Raw genomic sequence first — 26,740 nt, 5'->3', positions numbered from 1 at the left:
CATACACACAGTATATACACATACACACAAAGTATACACACAGTATATACACATACACACACAGTATATACACATACACACAAAGTATACACACAGTATATACACATACACACAGTATATACACATACACACACAGTATACACACAGTATATACACATACACACAGTATATACACATACACACACAGTATACACACAGTATATACACATACACACAGTATATACACATACACACACACAGTATATACACATACACACAGTATATACACATACACACAAAGTATACACACAGTATATACACATACACACACAGTATATACACATACACACAGTATATACACATACACACAAAGTATACACACAGTATATACACATACACACAGTATATACACATACACACACAGTATATACACATACACACACAGTATATACACATACACACAGTATATACACATACACACAAAGTATACACACAGTATATACACATACACACAGTATATACACATACACACAGTATATACACATACACACAAAGTATACACACAGTATATACACATACACACACACAGTATATACACATACACACACAGTATATACACATACACACAGTATATACACATACACACAAAGTATACACACAGTATATACACATACACACACAGTATATACACATACACACAGTATATACACATACACACAAAGTATATACACATACACACACAGTATATACACATACACACAGTATATACACATACACACAAAGTATACACACAGTATATACACATACACACAGTATATACACATACACACACAGTATATACACATACACACACAGTATATACACATACACACACAGTATATACACATACACACAGTATATACACATACACACAAAGTATACACACAGTATATACACATACACACACAGTATATACACATACACACACAGTATATACACATACACACACAGTATATACACATACACACAGTATATACACATACACACAAAGTATACACACAGTATATACACATACACACACAGTATACACACACACACCAGCACTTTCCATCTAAATATCAGCCTGATTGAACACACTGCTGCTGCCCCAATTTCCTGGCATGCTGGTACTTGTGGTGCTCCAGCAGCTCACAGACATTGGATGTGGTAATACAGGAGAGGAGGAGGTGGGCAGGTAATGAATTAGGAGGTGTAGCAGAGATTGGGGGAGAAGTTTAGAGGATATCTTCCATCTAGAAGCAGTGCACTGCTCCTCACACAGACAGGAAATGCATCTAACAGCCTCAGAGACAGGAAGAGTCCTGCTAGAAAACACAGCCTCTCCCCTTCCCCCTCCTCAGCAGGAATACATATCGTTTATCTGCCCCAGCTCACCTTCTTTTATGAGGCTGCAGGCTGTGTACTCCTCTCCTCTCCTCCTCTGATGTTAAACAAGGCGCGCTGGGGAAGGGGGCGTGTACACTGTGTTCCCATTGGCTGAGGAGGCAGTGGAGAGGCGGAGCAGCTATAGACTGTTTTTTTTTCACTAAAAGAATGTCGGTAACTGACATTTCAGGGAGTCACAGAGCCTGCAGCGAGACTCCAGTGAAAAAGTCAGTGGCGGACCCGGCAAGGACTGCTCACGGACACCAGTGTCCGTGTGCGGACACCTTGCCGACCCCTGGTTTCATCCCACACTTCTTCCACCACGCATCCTACCATCAAGTAACCCAGTAGCCTCAGACTATCTTACCCAAATAAAGGACTCTCTGGGTTTACTTAATACCACTATCTCACACGCCCATAGCCAACAAAAGAAGTACTACGACCTTCGTAGAAGACCTTCTCCTCAGTATGCTATTGGGGACCTCGTTTGGCTATCAACAAGAAATTTAAGATTAAAGATCCCTAGCAAAAAGCTTGGACCTTTATTTCTGGGACCCTTCCCAATTAAGAAACTTATTGGAAAAGCTGCAGTACAGCTCACCTTACCAGCAGATCTCAAGATCCATCCCATCTTCCATGTGTCGCTACTGAAACCCCATGTTCCTAATCAGGGAATAAGGCCTACCATCTTGCCTCCACCTCCAGTACAAGTTGAAGGCGGAGAAGAATATGAGATTAAGGAGATTTTGGATTCTCGTATCCACAGAGGAAGACTCCAGTATCTCATAAGATGGAAGAACTATGGACCCCAAGACAACACCTGGTTGGATACCACTGATGTTCACGCACCTAGGCTTATACGAAGATTTCACTCGAAATACCCGGAAAAAACAGTGCTATAGGACTTCCGGAGCCGGCCTTAAGGGGGGGGTACTGTAAGATTCTGGTACCTCTGGTACCCTTATTTTCCACTTTTCTTTCAAATATGCTTCCCACCTTTCTAATTAGGTGGTACGCATACACCTTTAAGACGGATGACGTCATCGCCGAGCGCCGCAGAGCGGCTATTTCAACCACCGGCGTTCTCTCTCACATCGTTCGTTCAACCTGCGTGTGTCCACATGCTTACAAGCTTACCTTGCTACCAGAACCTCCAGCTATTCCCTTTTACTTGGAAACAGACCGGAACCTCGCTACCGATCCCTGTATCTCGCTACTGGATCACTCCCTTACTACTGGACCCTGCTACTACTAACTTTACTAGTGATAAGTACCCCACAGGGGAATCCTCCATAACCTTACTTACACTATCTACCTCTGCACATAAAGGACTGTTACTATCTATGCATACTAAATCTATCATCTGCACTGTTACATAGATTGCTAGATCTTGAGTCTACTACCATCTATCCTTGCACTGGGTTAGTCTATCCTGTATTTGTCATCTGCTGTCCTTACCACCTGTTACCATACTCGATTACTAACCTATCTGCATTCTACCTAATACCATCTAATACTCTCCTGAACATTTCTATCAAGTGCTTGCCATCTCTGTCACTGTTCACACCTGTCCCTTCAGCACATCATCTTCATACTGTTATATACATCCTATCACTCCAGGAACATCTTATTGAGTGTGTATATCTGTATGCTGAAGCTGACAAGCCCACAGTGATGAGTCTGGAGAGTTGGATCTGGTTTTTCAACACATCTCTACATGACTACTGAGTGGAGATTCTGCAGCTGCAAATCCAGCCTACTACAAAAACGCAGGAGCGTTACATTTTGCAAGGAGGAATGGGCAAAAATTTCAGTCTCTTGATGTGCAAAACTGATAGAGACATACCCCAAGCGACTTACAGCTGTAATCGCAGCAAAAGGTGGCGCTACAAATTATTAACTTAAGGGGGCTGAATAATTTTGCACGCCCAATTTTTCAGCTTTTTATTTGTTAAAAAAGTTTGAAATATCCAATAAATTTCATTCCACTTCATGATTGTGTCCCACTTAGGGATGATCGAACTTTTCAAAAGTTCGGTTCGACCAGAACACCCGAACTTCCCAAAAGTTCGGCCCGGATTTCAGAACCCCATTGAAATCAATGGGACCTGAACTTCGGTAATCAAAAAATACCATTTTAAAACCCAATAAATGCCCCTAAAAAGTGCCTAGGGTTCTGGGTCATGCCCCAGGGACTATTAATCACACAAAAAAAAGTTCTTAAAAATCGTCATTTTTGATAGAGAGCCAACTATTAAAAAAATTATTTAAAAAAAAATTTGATTTCTTTGGATTTAGTGTCTGGGGGGTCTAAAAAGTGTACATTTGAAGTTTAAGCTAGCATGTCCAGAACCAGAAAAAAAAAAGTTTGTTTGTATTAGAATTGCAATAGAAAAGGATAGTGGCTGCGCTATTTTCACACCTTGCCGGTTTTGTAGCAGGCGTTTTTTTGGGCATTTTTTGGGGGTCTTTGGAGGCAGGCATAACATCAGAACTTCTGTGTAGGGGTATATATACACACACACATGTATGTGTATATACACTTACACATACAGTATATAGGTGTGAAAGTAGCAGAACACTATGCTTGCGCTAATTAAATAATTAACACACATATGACTTCTCTGCTATATGTGTAAAATGCATATAAGCGTGTGTATATATACCCCTATACAGAATTTCAGATGTTTTGCCTGCCTCCAAAGACCCCCAAAAAATGCCCAAAAAAAAACGCCTGCTGCAAAAACACACCTGGGTGTTTTTGTAGCTGGCATTTTTTTGGGCATTTTTTGGGCGTCTTTGGAGGCAGGCATAACATCTGAACTTCTGTATAGGGGTATATATACACACACACTTATATGTATTTATACACATACACATATATAGGTGTTATAGCAGAGAAGCCATATGGGTGTTAATTATTTCATTAGCGCAAGCATAGGTTTCTGCTACTTTCACACCTATATATGTGTATGTGTATATATACATACATGTGTGTGTGTATATATACCCCTACACAGAGGTACAGATGTTATGCCTGCCTCCAAAGACGCCCAAAAAATGCCCAAAAAAACGCCAGCTACAAAAATGCCCAGGTGTGTTTTTGCAGCAGGCGTTTTTTTGGGCATTTTTTGGGGGTCTTTGGAGGCAGGCAAAACATCTGAAATTCTGTATAGGGGTATATATATATATATATATATACACACACACTTATATGTATTTATACACATACACATATATAGGTGTTATAGCTGAGAAGCCATATGGGTGTTAATTATTTCATTAGCGCAAGCATAGGTTTCTGCTACTTTCACACCTATATATGTGTATGTGTATATATACATACATGTGTGTGTGTGTATATATATACCCCTACACAGAAGTTCAGATGTCATGCCTGACTCCAAACATGTCCTCAAAAAAGCCCTATAAGCGCCTGCAACAAAAAGCAGGGTGACAGGGGCGAAGCCACTATCCGGTTCTATAAGTGTTCTAAGAGAAACAATCTTTTCTCTATAGCGGTCACCCTGACATGGAAGGGTTTTGTCACCCTGCCATAGCAGTCAGAGTCAGTTTACCCTACACTACACTACGGTCACCCTGACACTTAACACTTTCCCTACAGAAACTAGATTTTTTAATCTAACTATAGTGGAAAATAGCACCCTAACTACACTAGATATCCCTTTCCTCACACTAATAATTGCTAAATGACACTTTGAGAGTAGAAGTAACAGAACTGCTTCCACTCTCTTCCACAGCCCTGTATTAAAATGGTAGAGATTTGGCGGGGCTATCTTATATACTGGGGGGTGTATTCACTAATGATTGGCCTCTGGACCCCCTAGTCACTCCAATCACATTCCTAGCATTCTCCTGCCCCCTCAATTGGCTTTTACTGATGGTTCTGGCCCAATCACGGGCTTTTATAGCCCAGTTCCTGTCCCATTGCATCTTGGTCGTTTCTGGTTGCCGAATTCGGCCGAACCTCGAACAGTCAATGTTCGGGTCGAACCAATGGTCGACCCGAACCGTTCGATCATCCCTACTTATGATAAGCAGAACTCTGATCGTACACCACTGCAATTCTGCCTTGGTATTTAAAGCACTCTTTAAAAATGTAATGCTAAACATGTAGCACAATGATGAGTGTAGATTCAGATTTCTGCATTAGACGTAGTGGTTCTTTTACTGTGGTATGCACTTATTGTATTATACTGGAATTAAAGAATACATACATAACTTACTTGTACGATTGTGAGTTTAACAAAGTACCATCAACCCATTGAAATGTGCCTTCAATCTTCGAATCTGTCATACCAATCCAATATCTTTTGGCATTAATGTGCTGGTTCAGGAATGTCTATGTAAGAAGAGAGATGCCCATAAATAACTGAAGGTATGATTACACACACACATGCTACTAACTCCACAAAGCTTTACAGTGTATGCTCAGACATCACCCAAATATACCCCTCTACCGGCAATATTTTATTCTTTCACCTAGTTCATATTGTAAGAAACAGCTTGCATTGCTCCTCATAACATCCTCACCAAGCATGTACTGTAAAATGTTTGCAGGGGCATGTTGCTAGAAGCTCATTTTCTAATTGTAGCTCAGTACTTAAAAATGTTACTAAACCCACAACAGTAAAATCAGTCTGTATATGCAGTAAAGCATGTTTGGTATACTTACGGTTGATGCTAAGTGGTTAATCCTTCACATTTTTTAAAAAGTCTGTTTGATTCTGTCATCACTGATCCTCCCCTTCTTCCACAGTCCCCAAACCATCTGCCAATAGAACAGAGCCCTAGGAGGCACTATGCAAATTCTCAGTTTGGTGTGTGTATAGGTGCTAAGGAGTTTTTTTTTTTTGTTTTGTTTTTTAGGAGGGTGCATGTGATCAGCACAGGGCCAATCAGCACTGTCCAGACAGGAAGTCAGGGGTCATGCAGCCTCAAAGCACAGTCAGAGGAGAATGAACACTCCTTTGTCCAGACAGTACTCAACCAAACACTGATAGAAGTCACAAAAGTGCTATGTACGGCAGATGAGAAAAGGTATTTAGCAGTTTATTAAAATAATTACATTTCCATGTTCTGTGTACTGTGGGAGACCAGCAAATGCAGGGTCTTGGATTTAGTAACACTTTAAAGACAGGAGAGGATTAGCTGCTGCTGCAGCTTCGGTGTGTGTACACACAAAGGATTTCTACACAGGCATAGGCTTTTACTGTGGTAGTGTACAGCATGCGTTATTCCTGCTTCCGTCCACTAGAGGGGGGATATTGATTGCAAAAAAGACTGATGAAAATTTTAGAGGATTGAGGGAGGTATAGTTTGCAGGAGGATCTAGGCTACACTACAGACTGGCTGAAAAACTATAACTCCCATGTCAGACACAGTAAAGGGGAGGGGTTTTAGTAATTTTCCCTGCCACAAGAAGGAAGATCGTTCTCTTTCTGCAGGGAGACTGGGACGTGTACACCATATTCCACCTGCGTTTAGTGTGAGCAGAAAGAGCAGGACAGCTTTACCTGGAAGCAGAGAGACACTATCCTGGAGCCTTGGACCACAACCCAAATTGTGTGCAGCAAAAAGACACACACTGAGGATACCACCATGGAACCCCTTTCTGCCAAGCATGTGGACTGAAAACTGCTGTGTACATAGGACTGGCGAGCGGTCACTAACCAATAACACACCACAGCTGCTAGCAGATAGTCAGATTTGCCAGTTAGGAACTCTTTCCCATTGCACACAAAACTCTTTATAGCCAGCAGAAGGTGTAAATCAAGAGAGTTTTTTTTTTTTTGTTCTGTTTACTGCCAATTTAGTAAACTGTTCAGCTGTTGCATTATCAATATTTGATGCTATTTGATTGTGCAGTTTATTCCTGCTTTAAAAGGTTGTGGTATATCTTCCAACTGTTACATTATATAGTACAATAGTTTTTCTGACTGATATACTATTGCCCTATGTTTTTCACATTCAACTCTGGCAATACACGTTAATATTATTTAAACCTTTTGGTGTCATTTCTCTGGTGCATTTGTATTGCTGTGTCTTTGATATATACAGCAGGTAAAATAAGTATTGCACATGTCACTATTTTTCTAGGTAACAGCAAAGAGCTCTCTCAAGACCTTCACAATCTTATTGTTGCAAAACATACTGATGGCATTGGTTACAGAAGGATTTCTAAACTTCTGAATTCTCCAGTGAGCACTGTTGGGGTCATAATCCAGAAGTCAAAAGAACATCATTTCACCATAAACCAACCACGGCCAGGTGCTCCTCACAAGATTTCTCACAGAGGAGTAAAAACAATTATCAGAAAAGTTGTACAAGAGCCAAGGACTTTTTGTGGAGACCTAGAATTAGCAGGTTACAGTTGCTCCAAAGAAAACAATAAACAATGCACTCAGGGGGCATAACCTGCTGGCAACGAGGACGGCCACACACTAGGAGAGCTCCGGCTCCTCTCACTACACAACGACCAATACAAGCGGTGGATATTCCAGGCTCACATCTAGAAAGTGGTCCCGCACGGCATACCCCCTCAACAGCATGCCGAAAAGAGGCTCTCCACGGTCAGCGCCGCAGAAGCTGACAGTTTTATTCACTTTGGCCAGAGCGAGGGGGAACCAAGATGGTGCTGACCCGGGCATGTGCATAGAAAATACAGAGGATTCCTCATCAGAGAACGACAGATCAACATCCTCCTCGGTATGTACTGCTTAATGCAGAGCTGCACAACACAATAGTACACCTTCTCCCCAAGATAGCCCATCGACAAGCAGCCCATCTAAAGCAAAAAAAGCTAAACAAAGTGAGCTGCAGATGGAGGAGGGTGTCTCTGACACCATATCACAGGGTCAGGGTATACAACCATCTCTGGAGCAATTCCCCTCCTTACCACAGCCGGTATCAGTAGCTGACTTGAAAGATATGCTAATTTCACTAGGAGATTCTCTACATGTCGATATGATGAAAATGATGGCCCCTGTGAATGCTTCAGTACAAGAGTTGCAACAGAGAGTATCCCATATAGAAAATAAAATGGAGGATGTATTCTCTGCTCACAATACTCTAGTAGATGTTTGCAAAGGACATGGAGGCCAGGTCTCACAGGAACAATATTAAGTTCAGCGGAATACCTGAATCTATTCCTGCATCAGCCCTAAAGGAGTTTCTACAGCAACTACTGCATTCATTGCTCCCTGGTGCAAAAGATTGGGAATTGATTATTGATAAAGCGCATAGGCTTTCCAAACCAACATACCTCCCTGATAAAATACCAAGAGATGTCCTAGCCAGGATGCATTTTTATCATACCCAGGAGGGAGCGATGCAAGCCATGAGAAAGAATCCACAACTTCCAGGGAAATTTGCGGGCATAGCATTATTCACAGATTTATCTCAAGCCACCATTCAACACAGAAAAAAATCTCCTATCACCTAGGCCTTGTGGAACCTTAGTATAATGTATTGCTGGGGAACACCATCCAAATTAATCGTAACCTATCAGGGCAAAGATATACACATCCATTTACTGGAAGCTGGTCTAAAACACCTGAAAGAGTGGAACATACTACCTGCAGAGGTATCCATACCATAAAAATGGGGTCCTCTTAAACTGAGACAGACTTAACCCAGAAGCTTCTGAAATATACGATAGCATTCACCCTGCATGAGATCGTTACTGATTTTAATGGTCGATCTATTATTTTGGTATGTACTTTAAATAATGTGTTATATACCTTGGTATCGTTGTACGCTCCCAACCAAGGTCAACTAACCTTTTTAAGAAAACTATTATGCAAAGTCAAAGCAATACCAAAGGAATTCTGCTCTTGATAGGAGACTTTAATCTAGTAGTAGATCCACAATTAGATAGCACCTCTCCAAATTCTAAACACAGGGCGACGCTACACAATATTCTACATAAAGAATCCCTAAATGATGTCTGGCGATGTTTACATCCGGGTGAGAAAGACTACACCTTCTTTTCAAACCCTCATAGATCATACTCCCTTCTCTGTATAAAGTTGCTAAAATACAAATAGGAAATATTACATGGTCTGACCATGTCCCACTTATAATAGATATCAAAGAACATCATTATGATTCCCCCCACACTTCTGTGGGAAACAATACACGACTATTTAATTCTTCAACCTGTCGAGAGAAAATCCAAACAACTTTGGTGGAATTTTTTTACTTTAACAATACTCCAGACTCCCAGGAGACCATGATATTGTGTACCCATAAAGCCTACATTACGGGTCTACTTTTACAAATGGCCTCAAAGGAAAAAAAACAAAGAATATTGGCAATTAAAAACCTTATGGATAATATTAAGCACCTCGAATCCCAAAACAAACAACTAGCCACCACCACAATACCAGCAGAAGAACTTTAACAACTCCTAGTATTCGACTACGAAAATATTTAAAACGCGTTAAAACGTCTCACTATCTCTATAGTAATAAAGCTGGTAAATTTCTAGCCCGACAAATACAAGCACAGCAAACGAAATCCAAAATATCCCACCTGATAAATTCTTTAACCACTTCAGCCCCAGGAGGTTTTACCCCCTTATTGACCAGGCCATTTTTGCGATTGGGCACTGCATATTTTTTACTTTCTGCTATAAAACATTCCCAATAAAAAAATTTAAAAAATTTTATTTTTTATCAGTTTAGGCCAATTTGTATTCTGCTACATATTTTTGGTAAAAAAAAATCCCGAAAAGTGTATTTTAATTGCTTTGCGCAAAAGTTATAGTGTTTACAAACTACGGGATAGATTTTTTGTACTTTTTTGTATTATTTATTTTTTTATTAGTAATGGCGGTTATCAATTTTTAGCGGGACTGCGACATTGCGGCGGACAGATCGGACCCCTAACTGACATTGTTTACACTTTTTGGGGACCAGTGACACTAATACAGTAGTCAGTGCTAAATAATATGCACTGTTACTGTATAAATGACACTGCCAGGGAAGGGGTTAACACTGGGGGTGATAAAAGGGGTTAAATGTATGCTTGCTCACTGTGTGGGGGGATGGTTCTGTTCAGCTGTTCAGCTGAAACTGCTGATCTTTCCCTGCCTGTCTGACAGAAGATCTTTTGTAAACAAAGCAGACGGGTCTTCTCTCGGCTTTTCCGACGATTGCGGGAGGGCAACCGCCGCCGCTCCTCCCGCGGCCTGACTCCCACTGTGTCTAAACACAGTGGGAGCGCGGCTCCCGCAGGGCGCGTGCACCACCGAAACCGCGTGCACTCAGTCATGTAGTACTACGTGACTGAGCGCAGCTGAGCCGCCCTGCCGCAGTATATCTGCGGCGGGCGGTCGGCAAGTGGTTAACAGGGGGAAAATATATCATCCTAAAGAAATTGCTAATTCCTTTAAAGATTACTACAAAGCCCTATATAATTTAAAGCTGGACCCGTCCACCCCCCAACCATCTGAAGAAGGCATTACCACCTTTCTGAATTCTATTACACTCCCTACTGACTCCAAAACACTGGAGGAATTAAACGTCCCCTTCACATCTGCAGAGATAGGAGCTTTCAGCTGCCGGAGGACGAGTTCTGTATTTGTTGTCCATCACTAGCCCCCCCCCTTCCTGTGTGGGCCCCCCTGTGTGCTTGAGCCCCCTACAAGAGGACCGGTGGTCCCCCCCTATCAGCAGCCCTGTAGAGAATAATAGCTGAGACATATATAAACTGCATCAAATTAAACACTTAATCCAATCCCTACCATCTAAGGAAATCTCTGTAGACAAAAAAGCATGGGGCCTGTACCACAGAGATCAACCTCAAAAAAGGAGGAAATTCTATGATCTCCTAACCCCAAGGTCACAACCAATACACTCAGCAGCATTAATAAAGTGGGAACAGGAACTGGGGCATGCGTACTCAGAAAAGAACTGGAGTCAGGCCTTAAACCATAGCCTTAACCACTTGCCGACTGCCTAACGACGATTTACGTCGGCAGTCAGCCCCTCACAGGCAAAGCGACGTAGGTCTACGTCGCTAGCCTGTAAGGGTTTTGGGAGCGAGCGCACGCCGCTGGAGGCACGCTCCTGCTCGCTCACAGAACCCCCCCCGAGCGTGTGCCCGGCGGACCCGGTGTCTGCCGGGTACTCGCGATTGTCCGGTACAGGAATGATCTCCATTCTTACAGCGTAAGAATGGAGATCATACGGTTCTGCTATGTAGGACCGTTGATCTCTATTCTTACACCTCAAGCCACATCCAATCACAGTTAGAAACATGCCCCTAGGGACACACTTAACCCCTCCCGCTAAAAAAAAGTTAACCCCTTCACTGCCAGTGTCATTTTTACAGTAACAGTGCATATGTATAGCACTGATTACTGTAGTAATGTCACTGGTAACCCCAAAAATGTCAGTCAAGGGTCCGATCTGTCCGTCGCATTGTCACAGTCCCGCAAAAAAAAAAAAAAATCGCAGATCACCGCCATTACTCGTTAAAAAAAAACAACAAAAATGACAAAAATCTTTCCCTTAGTTAGTAAACGCAATAACTTTTGCGCAAACCAATCAAAATATACTTTTTGCGATTTTTTTTTACCAAACATATGTAGCATAAAACAAATTGGCCTAAAATGTTAAAAAATTTTGATTTTTACATTTTTTTGGGGGAATTTCATATAAAAAAAATGTGAAAAATATTGTTATTTTTGCAAATTGACGCTCCTTTTTTGTTTATAGCGCATGATCAAAAAAAAAAAAAAAAAAAAAAAAAAAAAAATCGCACAGGTGATCAAATACCACCAAAAGAAAGCTCTGTTTGTGGAAAAAAAAAGGACATCAAATTCGTTTAGCTACAGCGTCGCACGACCGCGCAGTTGTCCGTTGAAGTCACGCAGTGCCGAATCGCAAAATAGGCCCTGGTCAGGAAGGGGGTAAAATCTTCCGGGGCTTAAGTGTTTAAAGTCTCTCATTGTGTATTCCATTGGGAAAACATAATTAAAATTGTGTATAGATGGTACCTGACACAAGTTCAGTTATCAAAGATGTATCCTAACCCATCTACAGAATGCTGGAGAGGTTGTGGGAAATCAGGGAACCTATTACACATTCTTTGGCAATGTAAATCAATATTGAGAATTTGGAATTCCGTATTGAAATTAATTGCTTCCACTACAGGTTGCATTATTCCACCTTCACCAGCATTAGCCCTACTGGGCCTTATGATTGAGAATGTACCAAAACAGTTTAGGACCGTGATCCTTCATATGCTGATTGCAGCACAATTAACTATTCTGAACCAATGGAAAAGACACGGCTCCTACAATTGCAGAGGTCATATCTCGGGTTCATATTCAGTGCTCATATGAACACTCCTATGCATTAATACAGGAAAGAAAAAAGGCTTTCATGTATACGTGGGAAGCCTCTGGTTGTCAGTTTATTATTTACCCAACATATATTGACATTCTTAACCTCAAAAGGAATCAGGAATTACCTGCTCCAACAACACATTGCAAGTGAGGACTCATTGTTACTGTTTATATATGTATAGATAGGGAGGTTTCTTCATGACCTCCACTGTTTGCCTCCTAAAGTTTGTTACACGTTCTTGTTCGACAATGTATAGTTTAGACATGATGGATAAGATGCCACGTTAGCATTGGTAAGGTATACTGCATGAGCAGATGTATCTACCAAATTTAGAATTTTTGGAAAACTGTTCGTATTATACACCGGTGCAATCTTGGTACCATTTGTTCCTATTATGGTATGTTGAACTAAGTACCTCTTGTATCTTAAAGTGTATCTGTCTAAACTCAATAAAAAAATAAAAAAATAAAAAAGTAATGCACAAAACCGCCATAGCCTGTATGCATGCTCACCACACAAGACTCCGTGGCTTAAGAAAAAGCACGTTGAAGCTTGTTTAAATTTTGCTTAACAACATTTAAACAAGCCTGTGAAATACTGGAAGAATATAGTCTGGTCAGATGAGACCAAAGTTTAACTTTTGGATGCCATAATACACACCATGTTTGGAGGTCAAAACGGCACATCGCCCCAAAAACACCCCAATACCAACAGTGAAGTTTGGAGGTGGGAACATCATGGTGTGGGGCTGTTTTTCAACATATGATACTGGCAAACTTAATTTAATTGAAGGAAGGATGAATGGAAAAATGTACCAAGACATTCCTGATAAAAATCTGCTGCCATCTACCAGGATGATGAAGATGAAACAAGGGTGGACATTTCAGCGAGACAATGATCACAAACACAAAGCCAAGGAAACTCTCAAATGGTTTCAAAGAAAGAAAATAAAGCTGCCAGAGCGGCCCAGCCAATCACCTGACTTGAATCCAATGGAAAATCTATTAAAAGAACTAAAGATCAGAGTTCATAGAAGAGGCCCACAGAACCTTCAACTTTTGAATTGTTTGTGTGGAAGAATGGGCCAAAATCACACCTGAGCAATGCATGTGACTAGTTTCTCCTTACAGAAGGTATCTTGAAGCTGTTATTACCAACAAAGGATTTTGTTTGAAGTATTAAATACATTTCAGTTATCGTGTTCGAAACCTTTTTTTTCCTCTGTCATTCAATTTTATTACACATAACTTAATTTCTTAACTTATTTGTTTTGTTTCTTTTGTATGTATGGATTGCATGGGTTGTTACCAACAAGTAGTGAAAATTTTACGGCAATAGCACCTTTAGAAATATATTTATATTAAAAAATGGTGATGTGTTCAGTACACGTCTTATTTTACCCACTGTATATATATTTTAAATATACTGTATAAATGCGCCCAGATGTCTGCAGCCACCTCCTCATCCTCAGCTATCCAAGGTTGCTAACAATGTGCCAAGAGAATAATTACAACATCCGTTGGGAAGAAGCCAGGTGCATCGGTATTTCCTCAGCTGCTGATTGTGACGCCATTTGAACAATGGCAGAGTTAAAAAGTCTTGAACATGACCACAAAAGAAAGTGTTAAGCACATATAAAAAGGTAAATGATTAACTGTAAGTGATGGCTGCAACCACTATGTATAAGAGGTCATAATTACCAAATGAGAGATTTTAATAGTTCTCAGACAAGTCATTTATTGATGAAAGGGTTAAAAAAAAAAAAAATCATACAACACTGTGATCAGCAAGCAATTACAGGGAACAACAACTTTTATCACTTCCTGAAGCCTTGGAACTGTGTGCTGACGGTAGTTGTAAACAATGACAGATGTGTAAAACTGCAATCCTGACGTGGAACCAAGTGACCCAACACCCAGTGTATGGAAACCCAACAGATGTGCCGTGGCAAACTGCAGTGAGAAAAGGAAAAGACCCGCTGTCATTCGTCTGAGTATTGGGAGTCCCTGTCCCTGGAACTGACTCCATGGGAAGCCAGAAGCCACCGGACACATAACCTGGAGACACACAAAGGCGCTGGGAGGAGGATGGGACATGGCTTGGTTGCCTTGACAACAACTCAGAGCGCTTCCTTTTGTGGTCATGTTCAAGTGTGTCAGAGAGTGCTGTTTGCAGAGTCATGGACACAGGAGCAGAGGACCAGAAGCATCAGGCAAACTTTTCAAGGATAAGTGTCCCATAATGATGAATGCACACCACCAATACAAAATCTCCCAAAAGCATTTCGCCTATATAGAGTAATTGTGTAGGGGCGTCCTATCCCATGTAGCAATTGCTCCACAAGGGGGGGGTTACATAGGTACCAGGCTGTCCAGGGGCCTACTGCTTCAGTCTATAACCACTCCACAGCCCTCAGTGAACTATGCTGTATGCTAATGTGTGTACAGATGTTGCTAGAAACAATCTGCCACAGCACCCCCAGGTCCACAGCAGCATCGCCCGTAAGTGGTCTGGAGTACTCACATCGCAAGATCATGCAATTCTCTGTGTTTCCAGATCAGATTTTACTGTCCAGCTGAACAACTGGGGCCCATGTAACATTGGAGCTCACCAAGAGGATGACTTCTTCTCCTGGCCAACACCGCCCCAGACCCGACCAAGTTCATACTGTGTACTTTGTATTCAGGACCCCATCCACCAGCACCTGTGTAGTATGTTATGAGTTGCACCTGTCCTGTCACCTGCTGCCCAACTGTGTAGAGGACTACCTTCCACTCAGGTAGTCAGGGATCCTTTTTAACCACTTTACCACCGGAGGATTTTCCTGTCTTATGTCTGGGCCACTTTTTGCGATACGGCACTGTGCGACTTTAACTGACAATTGCGCGGTCGTGCGACACCGTACCCAAACGAAATTTACATCCTTTTTTTCCCACAAACAGAGCTTTCTTTTGGTGGTATTTGATCACCTGTGCAATTTTTACTTTTTGCGCTATAAACAAAAAAAGAGCGTAAATTTTGAAAACATAACAATATTTTTCACATTTTTTTATATGAAATTCCCCCCCAAAAAAAATGTAAAAATCAAAATTTTTTTTAATTTTTGGCCAATTTGTTTTCTGCTACCTATGTTTGGTAAAAAAAAAAAAAAAAAAAATCGCAATAAGCGTATTTTGATTTGGTTTGCGCAAAAGTTATTGCGTTTACTAACTAAGGGAAAGATTTCTGTCATTTTTGGTGTTTTTTTTTTTTTTTTAACGAGTAATGGCGGCGATCTGCAATTTTTTTTGCGGGACTGCGACATTGCGGCGGACAGATCGGACCCTTGACTGACATTTTTGACACTTTTGGGGGTACCAGTGACATTACTACAGTAATCAGTGCTATATATATGCACTGTTACTGTAAAAATGACACTGGCAGGGAAGGGGTTAATTTTTATTGGTGATCAAGGGGTTAATGTATGCCTGGTGCTTACTGACGTGTGTGGGGGGAGGGGACTATGTGACACAAGGACAGATCGCAGGTTCAGCGCGCCGCCGAGAGAGGGGAATGTCTGGTGACGTAGGTCTACGTCGCCAGACGTTATCGAGCCACTTTGCCGCAGTAGAGCTCTAGTGAGCAGTGCGGAAGTGGTTAAATTACAGTACTCCAGCCAGAAGCAAAGTTTATTTTATTTTGTATTGGCAACTAACTAGTACAAATTACAAACATTGTCAAGGCAATTGATGCATTTCTTATTTTAATCCGGTAAACCCATGTCTTAAGGCTAGGTTCACACCCAGCATATTGTGAAAGGACATTTTTTCACACCTTTTTAACCCCCTAACTGCAACAAAATGAGGAGCCAGGAAAGAAGCTCCTTAACCTTTTTGATGTTGAGCTTCACGCTTTTTTTTTACTGTGCATTTTGATGTATTTGTTGCACATCTGCTTGCCGCATTTGGGGTACCAGTAACAAAAAATTTAGCTACAAGTGTGACGTGCGTTTTTTGTAATGCTCAGATATGAAGGGAGATTAAGGTACACGCTTTTCCTCCCTCATAGCCTAAACTCATCCTATATATATGGGGGTTCTGCCAGAAGGGCAAAAACAAGGGATCACATCCTGTAAGGGATGGGCCCATAGGTAGGGAATAAGTCGACCCCATCCTACAGGAGGGCATGAACTTGGGAAATACAACAACAATTCCATTGGGACGCTGTGTAAAATCGACATAATAACAAAATGCAATAATTTGCAAATCTCATAAACACATTTTATTCATGTAGTAAAAGAGTCTGGGTGCTTAACTGGCCTGTCTGCAGTCCATCCCTTTTACTAATTGAAAATATTTGGCCCATCTTGACACTAAAAATCCAATAAAAAAGACCCAGGACTGTTAAGCAGTTAGAATCTTATATGAGGCAAGAATGCAGAAATGTATAGTAACTAAGTAGAACTACTTCACTACTGTACTTAAGTACCGAAAGGCGGTATCTGTACTTTCCTGGAGTAGAATTTTTTTCTCCTACTTCCACTTTTACTTCCCTACATTTTTTCAATGATTTCAATACTTCTACTCCAATATTTTTTGTTGTGCTGCATAGTTACTCGTTACAATTATAAAAATTACCACTGCCAGAACAGTAGATGGCAGGTTTCATGAAGCTCAAAACGTGTATTATCAGCGCATACGAAAATAAAAGCTACTGTATGTATAAATAAAAGCTGCATTTGAAATAATAAAAAACAATACGATGTTCAAACTTTTGACTTCTTGAATAACTACATAACACAGTACTTGTACTTTTACTTTCAGTACTTGAGTAGCAATTTTTTTTTCAAAACTACTGGTACTTTTACTTTCAGTACTTGAGTAGCAAAATTTAATAAAAAACTACTTGCAATACTTAAGTACAAAAAATGTTGAATACTTTAGTACTTCTACTCAAGTCACTTTTTGATTGAGCACTTCCACTTCTACTCAAGTCACTTTTTGATAGAGCACTTGTACTTTTACTCAAGTATGGGTTTCGAGTACTTTATACAACTCTGCAAGAATGAGAGAACATTCCTCTCCCAAAACTCCAGCAACCGCTCTCCTCAGTTCCCAGAAGTTTTTAAGGGTACCGTTATATAACTAATAAAAGAGGTGTATCTACAGGGATAGCTAAAAAGTATATAATTTTATTATATTACATAGAATGAAAAAAAATAATACAAATACAAATACAAGGACATTACTGTTACAAGATAATATGATACATCATCATAGTAACAATAGAATTGATAAAATATCGTCAAAGTTAATTTCCTTGAAGTGTGGACAGGACTCGTCAGGGGTCACAGTTAGTCTGGAGGTGCCAGAACTGGTATGTGTCCCTCTAGTCGTTCCAAATACCACTACCCGACATGTTTCGCGGTAATACCGCTTCTTCAGGGGTATAAAGGATGTAACTTGATAAAAAGCCACTAAAGAATGACAAAAGTAGGTACATGATTATCATACATATATAAAAGCGTGTGTACACATACATGTTCGTTTTGCTATTTCGAATATCGGTGTGTGTCAAGTATGGAGCAGTTGGCGATAAGCCCCTCCTACTTCTGACACTAATACATCATTTATTCGATCACATGGTAAACATTTTACTTACATGAATATATAAGAAGAGTGTTCTACACTGGCATGCAGGCCAAAGCATATATGTGATACTTCCAGTGGTGGAACTGATGGTTAATGGCAAACGGAGCGTAGGCGTCGGTCACCAAAAAATTGTCCCCCGGGCGGGCAAGGATGACCAATTGGCAAAAAAGCCTAGACAGTGGAAAATATAGAGAATGCTGGTATATGGAGTATTATATTCATTTAAAGGCTACAGAAATATATACTGCAGATTATATTGGTCACATTATTCAAATCATTAGATATGAGTAGAAATTGGTGTTGAAAAATTTAAAAATAAAAATTGAAACGCCTCCAATCTTTATAGATAGGAAGGGGGTGAGGGGGGGGGAGGGGGAAAAACTCACCAAAAAATGACATCAATAGAGTATATGAGAACCTACCAGACTCTATGCCAAGGCTTGTGTGATGGTCAGACGATGGAGAAAGGGTGGAGAAAATATGTGCGATCAGAGAGGCACAGGAATGATATCGCAAATCAAGCGAACCATCATATCTCAATCTCCAATTTAGCCAGTACCGCTCTGTAAAAAAAGAGGAAAGTAGCAAAATAAGCAAAAAGGAGAGCTTAAACAGGTTGGTTCTAAACATACTCTGAGTCCGTACATGGTCACAGATTGCTGAGTAAGTGCAGCTTAATGCCCATACCAAAACTCTAAGGGAGAGGGTACGTGGCTAAATGCAGAATGTGCAAGGTAAAAAAAGGATAGTAGATGATAAGAAGGCTGAAGCGTAGTTACCGTTTACTGATCCATCTGTCGGAGCTCCATCGTCTGCACACTAGCTGGCTACCATACCTGTCTTAAATAGGTCATCAACTCCGCCGTCACACAACGGCGACGCGCGCCTCGGTGACGTCACGGAGTCAGATGTACAACAGCGCACGCGCGTCGGTAGTCGCGGCGCGCAGCTGTCAAAGACACAGAGGGCCGTCCCTCCGTCGGTTGCCACGCAACCTGGGACGCCGAAGAGCAACACTAAGCGGATGCAGATGGAATGGCGTGAGGAAACGGATTACTCTGTGTAGACAAAGGGACTGTGTGTAATCATGCACATCAAGAACCTCTGTACATCTCCTGCCCGCCCGTGGGACATCACAGATGACCGAAATAGCCCGCGCCGAACGGTCCATGCCACCAATGGGAGATCAAATGCCTGAATCGGAATGCATACCAATGTGTACATGGTTACATATATGTATACAAAGTTATTTGCACCTATCAATACAAGAATGTTACTTTTACCATTTATTAACACATTGTGTAGCCACCCACAACGTAATAGCAAACACATCTATATTAGTTGAAAACTGCCATTATTAATATAGATGTGTTTGCTATTACGTTGTGGGTGGCTACACAATGTGTTAATAAATGGTAAAAGTAACATTCTTGTATTGATAGGTGCAAATAACTTTGTATACATATATGTAACCATGTACACATTGGTATGCATTCCGATTCAGGCATTTGATCTCCCATTGGTGGCATGGACCGTTCGGCGCGGGCTATTTCGGTCATCTGTGATGTCCCACGGGCGGGCAGGAGATGTACAGAGGTTCTTGATGTGCATGATTACACACAGTCCCTTTGTCTACACAGAGTAATCCGTTTCCTCACGCCATTCCATCTGCATCCGCTTAGTGTTGCTCTTCGGCGTCCCAGGTTGCGTGGCAACCGACGGAGGGACGGCCCTCTGTGTCTTTGACAGCTGCGCGCCGCGTCTACCGACGCGCGTGCGCTGTTGTACATCTGACTCCGTGACGTCACCGAGGCGCGCGTCGCCGTTGTGTGACGGCGGAGTTGATGACCTATTTAAGACAGGTATGGTAGCCAGCTAGTGTGCAGACGATGGAGCTCCAACAGATGGATCAGTAAACGGTAACTACGCTTCAGCCTTCTTATCATCTACTATCCTTTTTTTACCTTGCACATTCTGCATTTAGCCACGTACCCTCTCCCTTAGAGTTTTGGTATGGGCATTAAGCTGCACTTACTCAGCAATCTGTGACCATGTACGGACTCAGAGTATGTTTAGAACCAACCTGTTTAAGCTCTCCTTTTTGCTTATTTTGCTACTTTCCTCTTTTATTAAACATTTTACAGAGCGGTACTGGCTAAATTGGAGATTGAGATATGATGGTTCGCTTGATTTGCGATATCATTCCTGTGCCTCTCTGATCGCACATATTTTCTCCACCCTTTCTCCATCGTCTGACCATCACACAAGCCTTGGCATAGAGTCTGGTAGGTTCTCATATACTCTATTGATGTCATTTTTTGGTGAGTTTTCCCCCCCCCCCCCCTCACCCCCTTCCTATCTATAAAGATTGGAGGCGTTTCAATTTTTATTTTTAAATTTTTCAACACCAATTTCTACTCATATCTAATGATTTGAATAATGTGACCAATATAATCTGCAGTATATATTTCTGCAGCCTTTAAATGAATATAATACTCCATATACCAGCATTCTCTATATTTTCCACTGTCTAGGCTTTTTTGCCAATTGGTCATCCTTGCCCGCCCGGGGGACAATTTTTTGGTGACCGACGCCTACGCTCCGTTTGCCATTAACCATCAGTTCCACCACTGGAAGTATCACATATATGCTTTGGCCTGCATGCCAGTGTAGAACACTCTTCTTATATATTCATTTAAGTAAAATGTTTACCATGTGATCGAATAAATGACGTATTAGTGTCAGAAGTAGGAGGGGCTTATCGCCAACTGCTCCATACTTGACACACACCGATATTCGAAATAGCAAAACGAACATGTAGGTGTACACACGCTTTTATATATGTATGATAATCATGTACCTACTTTTGTCATTCTTTAGTGGCTTTTTATCAAGTTACATCCTTTATACCCCTGAAGAAGCGGTATTACCGCGAAACATGTCGGGTAGTGGTATTTGGAACGACTAGAGGGACACATACCAGTTCTGGCACCTCCAGACTAACTGTGACCCCTGACGAGTCCTGTCCACACTTCAAGGAAATTATCTTTGACGATATTTTATCAATTCTATTGTTACTATGATGATGTATCATATTATCTTGTAACAGTAATGTCCTTGTATTTGTATTTGTATTATTTTTTTTCATTCTATGTGATATAATAAAATTATATACTTTTTAGCTATCCCTGTAGATACACCTCTTTTATTAGTTATATAACGGTACCCTTAAAATCCCATCCTGGCCCCACACTTTGCTACCTTTCCGAATTTGTCCAGGGATGAGGTACCTAAATACCTAATATCTAACTCAATGGGCTAATTTCTGCTAGTTCCCAGAAGTTAACAGAGTGTTGGTAAAAGTAGAGGGGATGCTACATTTTTGGTACATTTTTCTCAGTTTAAACATTTGATATGTTTTCCATTTTCTATTAGGAATGAATGATACGAGATTTGCAATGCAATGATTTTGTAATCATTGCATTCTGTTTTTGTGTAGATTTTACACAGCATCTCAACTTTTTTGGAATTGAGGTTGTCAATCAATGTATGCACATGGAAAGGGACAGGGGGGGAGGGATAGGCAGAGTTCTGTAGTCCAGCAGGCAGGGCTGACAACGCTGTTCGGGATTTCAACTCAGCACAGGCACTATGTTGTCAGTCGAAACAAGAAAAAATGTGCACGTATTGCAAGCATGATTTAAGGCACCACTGAAAGAAAAATGCCCTTTTAAAAAAAAAAATAAGGACCTTTCCCCTGCTGTGTTTAACTTTGTGAAATAAGCCTAATATGAAATAAAAATGTTGATAGAATTGTCCTTAGACTAGAGTGATGATATCGTAGTGAGCACCGGGAAGAGAACAGAGGGAGTAACACAGTCAGAGTAGAACTTCTAAATAACATTTCATCAAACCATGCTGTACACACATTCATATGTAATCCTTGTGGAGGGTGGATGCATTATTATTATTATTATTATTATTATTATAATACAGGATTTATATAGCGCCAACAGTTTGCGCAGCTCTTTACAATGTGAGGGAAGACAATACAATACAGTTACAATACAATTCAAAACAGGAGGAACTAGAGGGCCCTGCTCGTTAGAGCTTACAATCTAGAAGGGAGGGTCAAGTGAAACAAAAGGCAATAACCATGGGGGATGGGCTGATGGATAAAATGGAGGTATATTTGTTAGGTGTGGGTAGGATAGGCTTCTCTGAAAAGGAGGGTTTTCAGAGATCGCCTAAAAGCTAATAGAGTAGGAGATAATCGGACATTTAAGGGAAAGGAGTTCCACAGGATTGGAGAGGCTCTGGAAAAGTCCTGGAGGTGAGCATAGGAGGAGGGGACGAGGGAGATAGACAGCAGGAGGTTTTGAGAGGAACGAAGAGAGCGATTAGGTTGGTATTTTGAGACTAGGCTAGTGATGTAGCTATGGGCTAAGCTGTGGATTGCTTTGTAAGATGTTGTAAGTATTTTGAATTTAATTAGTTGGGTGAGCGGAAGCCAGTGGAGGGCTTGACAGATAGGAGTAGTGAACACTGAGCGATTTGTAAGGTGGATGAGTCTGGCAGCAGCATTCATGATGGATTGAAGGGGGGATAGCCTGTGTAGAGGTATGCCAACGAGAAGGGAATTGCAGTAGTCGAGGCGCGAGATGACCAGGGAGTGAACTAAGAGCTTTGTTGTGTCAATGGGATTACATTGGTACTGTGCAAAATCCAACAACCAAGAGAAAACCAGAACACAAGAAGTAGATTCTGAAGCTAGATTTATCATATTAGCAAAAAATTTACACCAACATTACCCTGAACCTGCCTGGGATTAGTGCAAGTTCACCATATAAACAGAGCAGTATACTAAAAGTATAAAAAAAGCTGATTCCAAAGTCGCACAATATCCAGTGACTTTACACTCTGGCACTCAACTTGCATAAAAGTTGCATCAAAGTAGTGCAGGAACCTTTTTAACCACTTTACCACCGGAGGATTTTGCTGTCTTACGTCCAGGCCACTTTTTGCGATTCGGCGCTGTGCAACTTTAACTGACAATTGCGCGGTCGTGCGACGCCGTACCCAAACAAAATTTACGTACTTTTTTTCCCACAAACAGAGCTTTCTTTTGGTGGTATTTGATCACCTGTGCAATTTTTACTTTTTGCGCTATAAACAAAAAAAGAGCGTTTATTTTGAAAAAATAACAATATTTTTAACATTTTTTTATATGAAATTCCTCCCAAAAAATATGTAAAAATCTAATTTTTTTAAAATTTTTGGCCAATTTGTTTTCTGCTACCTATGTTTGGTAAAAAAAAAAAAAAATCGCAATAAGCATATTTTGATTGGTTTGCGCAAAAGTTATTGCGTTTACTAACTAAGGGAAAGATTTCTGTCATTTTTGGTGTGGAGTAATGGCGGCGATCTGCATTTTTTTTTGTGGGACTGCGACATTGCGGCGGACAGATCGGACCCTTGACTGACATTTTTGACACTTTTGGGGGTACCAGTGACATTACTGCAGTAATCAGTGCTATATATATGCACTGTTACTGTAAAAATGACACTGGCAGGGAAGGGGTTAACTTTATTGGAGAGGGAGGGGTTAATGTATGCCTGGTGCTTACTAACGTGTGGGGGGGGGAGAGTGAGCCAGGGACAGATCGGATGTTCAGCTATGCTGAACACTCCGATCTGTCACTCCCTGTCACTTAGGAGATCCGCCCGCTCTGTTTACACAGGCGGGCGGATCTCCAAACTAGATTCCCCGACGATCGGGGAAGAGCGGCGGCGATCCCCTGGCCCGACTCCCGCTGTGAATGAAAACAGCGGGAGCGCGCCTCCAAGGGGAGGAGTCCAGCGACGTAGGTCTACGTCGCTGGACGATAACGAGCCACTGTGCCGCAGTAGCAGCAGTCGCATAGATTGGAACGGGTGCCATTGAAATCAATGGGCTGCGACTTGTCTTGCGACTTTATTTGTCCAAAGTCCCATGACAAGTCACATTTCTCTGCAATTTTTCTTTATTTTGTAAAAAATGCAATGGAGATCCCCAAAAAACTAGCATTTTTCAAGAGAAGATCAGTACACAGGGTGGGCTAAGAGTTAAGCCTCGTGCACACCACTAGGATAATTGGAAAAAAAAAAACCTGACAGCTCAGGTCAGAGCCACTGTACTAACAATCCGCTGATCAGGAGATGGTCGAGAGACCTATTGCAGTCATGACCTTCGACAGGAGCCGGCGGAACGACCAGCTGCCATAAACACAGGCCCGTGTGTACTAGGCTTTGGAGTGGAAACCTCAGTCAGTGACACATACTAGACATTATTATTAGCTGCCTACTTCCCATTTAGACTAGACCAGAAACATCCTTAGGAGCTCTGAGCGTCACGTAATCAAATGCTGAGAGCCACAAATTAGGTTTTAATATGTGTTTAAAAAAAGGTGCGTCACAATATAACGATGAAACTTTATCCACGCCCACCAATCACTGCAATACACTTTCTATAACACATACTGTAGAAATCTGTCTCTGCCACCAAGGGTCTAGTTGATTGTGTTTGGCAGCCCAGACCAAAGGTTCCAAGTCTTCCCCGGCCAGCACAGATTCAGTTTCACTTTTGTACTTGCTTCACTCAAATCTATAAGCTGATTGAAAATGATAATGCCATTTACCTGCTCCTCTTGGCTTGTAATTATAACCAGGTGACTTCCTCTGTTAAGGCACATCATCTCAGCACTCTTCCAATTCAGTTCAAAATTAGAGATGAAGTAACAATGACCACCAAATTCTAGCCATCCACTCTCACAGGAAGGTTCTGGCAAAACAAATTACAATAATGGAATAGACCTTTAAAAATATAGCAGTCACCATAACACACAATAAACCGCAATTCCAGTGTGGTGTATACCTCTTAGTTTATGTTTTGAGCCACATAGACCTTTATCAGGCCACTAATAGATGTGTTGTTGGCCTGACAAAGATTATCTGCAAGTGTATATGCATGTAGCAAAATAAATCTTCTAATGAGTGATGCAATTTGTTATGTTCCTGGATTCATTTCTTATAGCCAGAATCCATGGTTTCCCAGAGATTTTCTGATGGTGAAATGCAGACAAGGGGGGGGGGGGGGGAAGTCACTGCTCTACCATATTCAGGCGTAAATTAGAGCTTGATCTGTTGAACTCTGTATACAATCCAGGGATTCCCAAACTACGGCCCTGCAGCTGTTGCAGAACTACACATCCCATGAAGCATTTTAAAACTCTGACATTCACAGACATGACTAGGCATGATGGGAATTGTAGTTCCTGAACAACTGGAGGGCCGTAGTTTGGGAATCTCTGCAATAGACTTTTCCTAAGAGAAGCTAAGCAGAGCTTGGAAAACAAGTAAAAAGGAGCTGAGTGTTCCACCTGCTGGCTGTAAATGAGAATAAAAAATTTTACATGAGTATGTAAAAAAAAAAAATTGTATGTCCAAGTGCAAAAAATAATACATAGAAAAAACAATAATCTAGGAAAACTATTACGAAATCCTTTCTTTACACACATATACACAGTTACAGACTTACTGGTTTTATTTTTTTGCTGTTCTAGTTTGTTTTCAAACTGTGAAGTGAATTCTTTTACTGCGGAAAAATAAAGATCATAAAGATTTATATTACTATAATAAAATAAATCATGTTCTAAAGCAAACAGCAATACGTATTCACCAACAACACTCTTCTCACCCAATCCCTATAAAAAGTTTACACAAAGATGCATCATTTTTCATGCCTGTATGCCTGCAGCTAATTGTCATCCCTCCCCTTATTTTAAAGTAAACTTGTCTTGAGAGATATATGTAGGCTACCATTGCTTTACTTCTTTCTGAAAATTGCTAATAAACCTATTCTCTGGCCTCTGTACATTCTGAATCACTACCCTTAAACAAATATGAAGCCAATCAGAACATCTGCATTGTGTTCTTGTTTTGAGCCATTGGCTCACAAAGTATTAAAGTCACAGAATCAGCCAGACAGCCAGGCAGGTAGCATTATTAGACGGAGCTCAGCAAAGGCAGCCTAAGTTCTTGTCTTATGATGGGTAAGAAATAAGATCTTGATCATATTACCTCTGCAGTGCTTTGGGGCTCAGCCAGGCTTTCCACCGCTTTTTAATCTCATTCTTAGAGATTAGGACCCTTTAACGCTATAGGTGAAATGAGTTGAAATCATTCTACATACATACATCTTCTGAGCCTAGACCAGTGATGGCGAACCTTGGCACCCCAGATGTTTTGGAACTATATTTCCCATGATGCTCATGCACTCTGCATTATAGTTGAGGATCATGGGAAATGTAG

The 26,740-nt window shown here is 41.1% G+C and overlaps 1 protein-coding gene across 1 annotated transcript in view; it reads right to left on the bottom strand.

Moving 5' to 3' along the window:
- Positions 1-26,740, bottom strand: part of LOC309554920 (CD209 antigen-like protein C) — a gene marked incomplete at its 3' end in the record, with an annotated part of 67,436 nt that overhangs the window by 9,661 nt on the left and 31,035 nt on the right. The window contains exons 6-8 of the mRNA XM_082256658.1: positions 25,968-26,024; positions 25,069-25,211; positions 5,631-5,746 (exon numbers count right to left, since the gene is read on the bottom strand). Coding sequence (XP_082112784.1) covers positions 5,631-5,746; positions 25,069-25,211; positions 25,968-26,024 — 316 coding nt within the window. The remainder of the gene's footprint in view (positions 1-5,630; positions 5,747-25,068; positions 25,212-25,967; positions 26,025-26,740) is intronic.

Source organism: Pelophylax lessonae (assembly GCF_965119305.1).
Source record: "Pelophylax lessonae genome assembly, chromosome: 4".
NCBI lineage: Eukaryota > Metazoa > Chordata > Amphibia > Anura > Ranidae > Pelophylax > Pelophylax lessonae.
The sequence above is the reverse complement of the archived record's forward strand: the minus strand, read 5'-3'. Positions and strand labels throughout refer to the sequence as shown.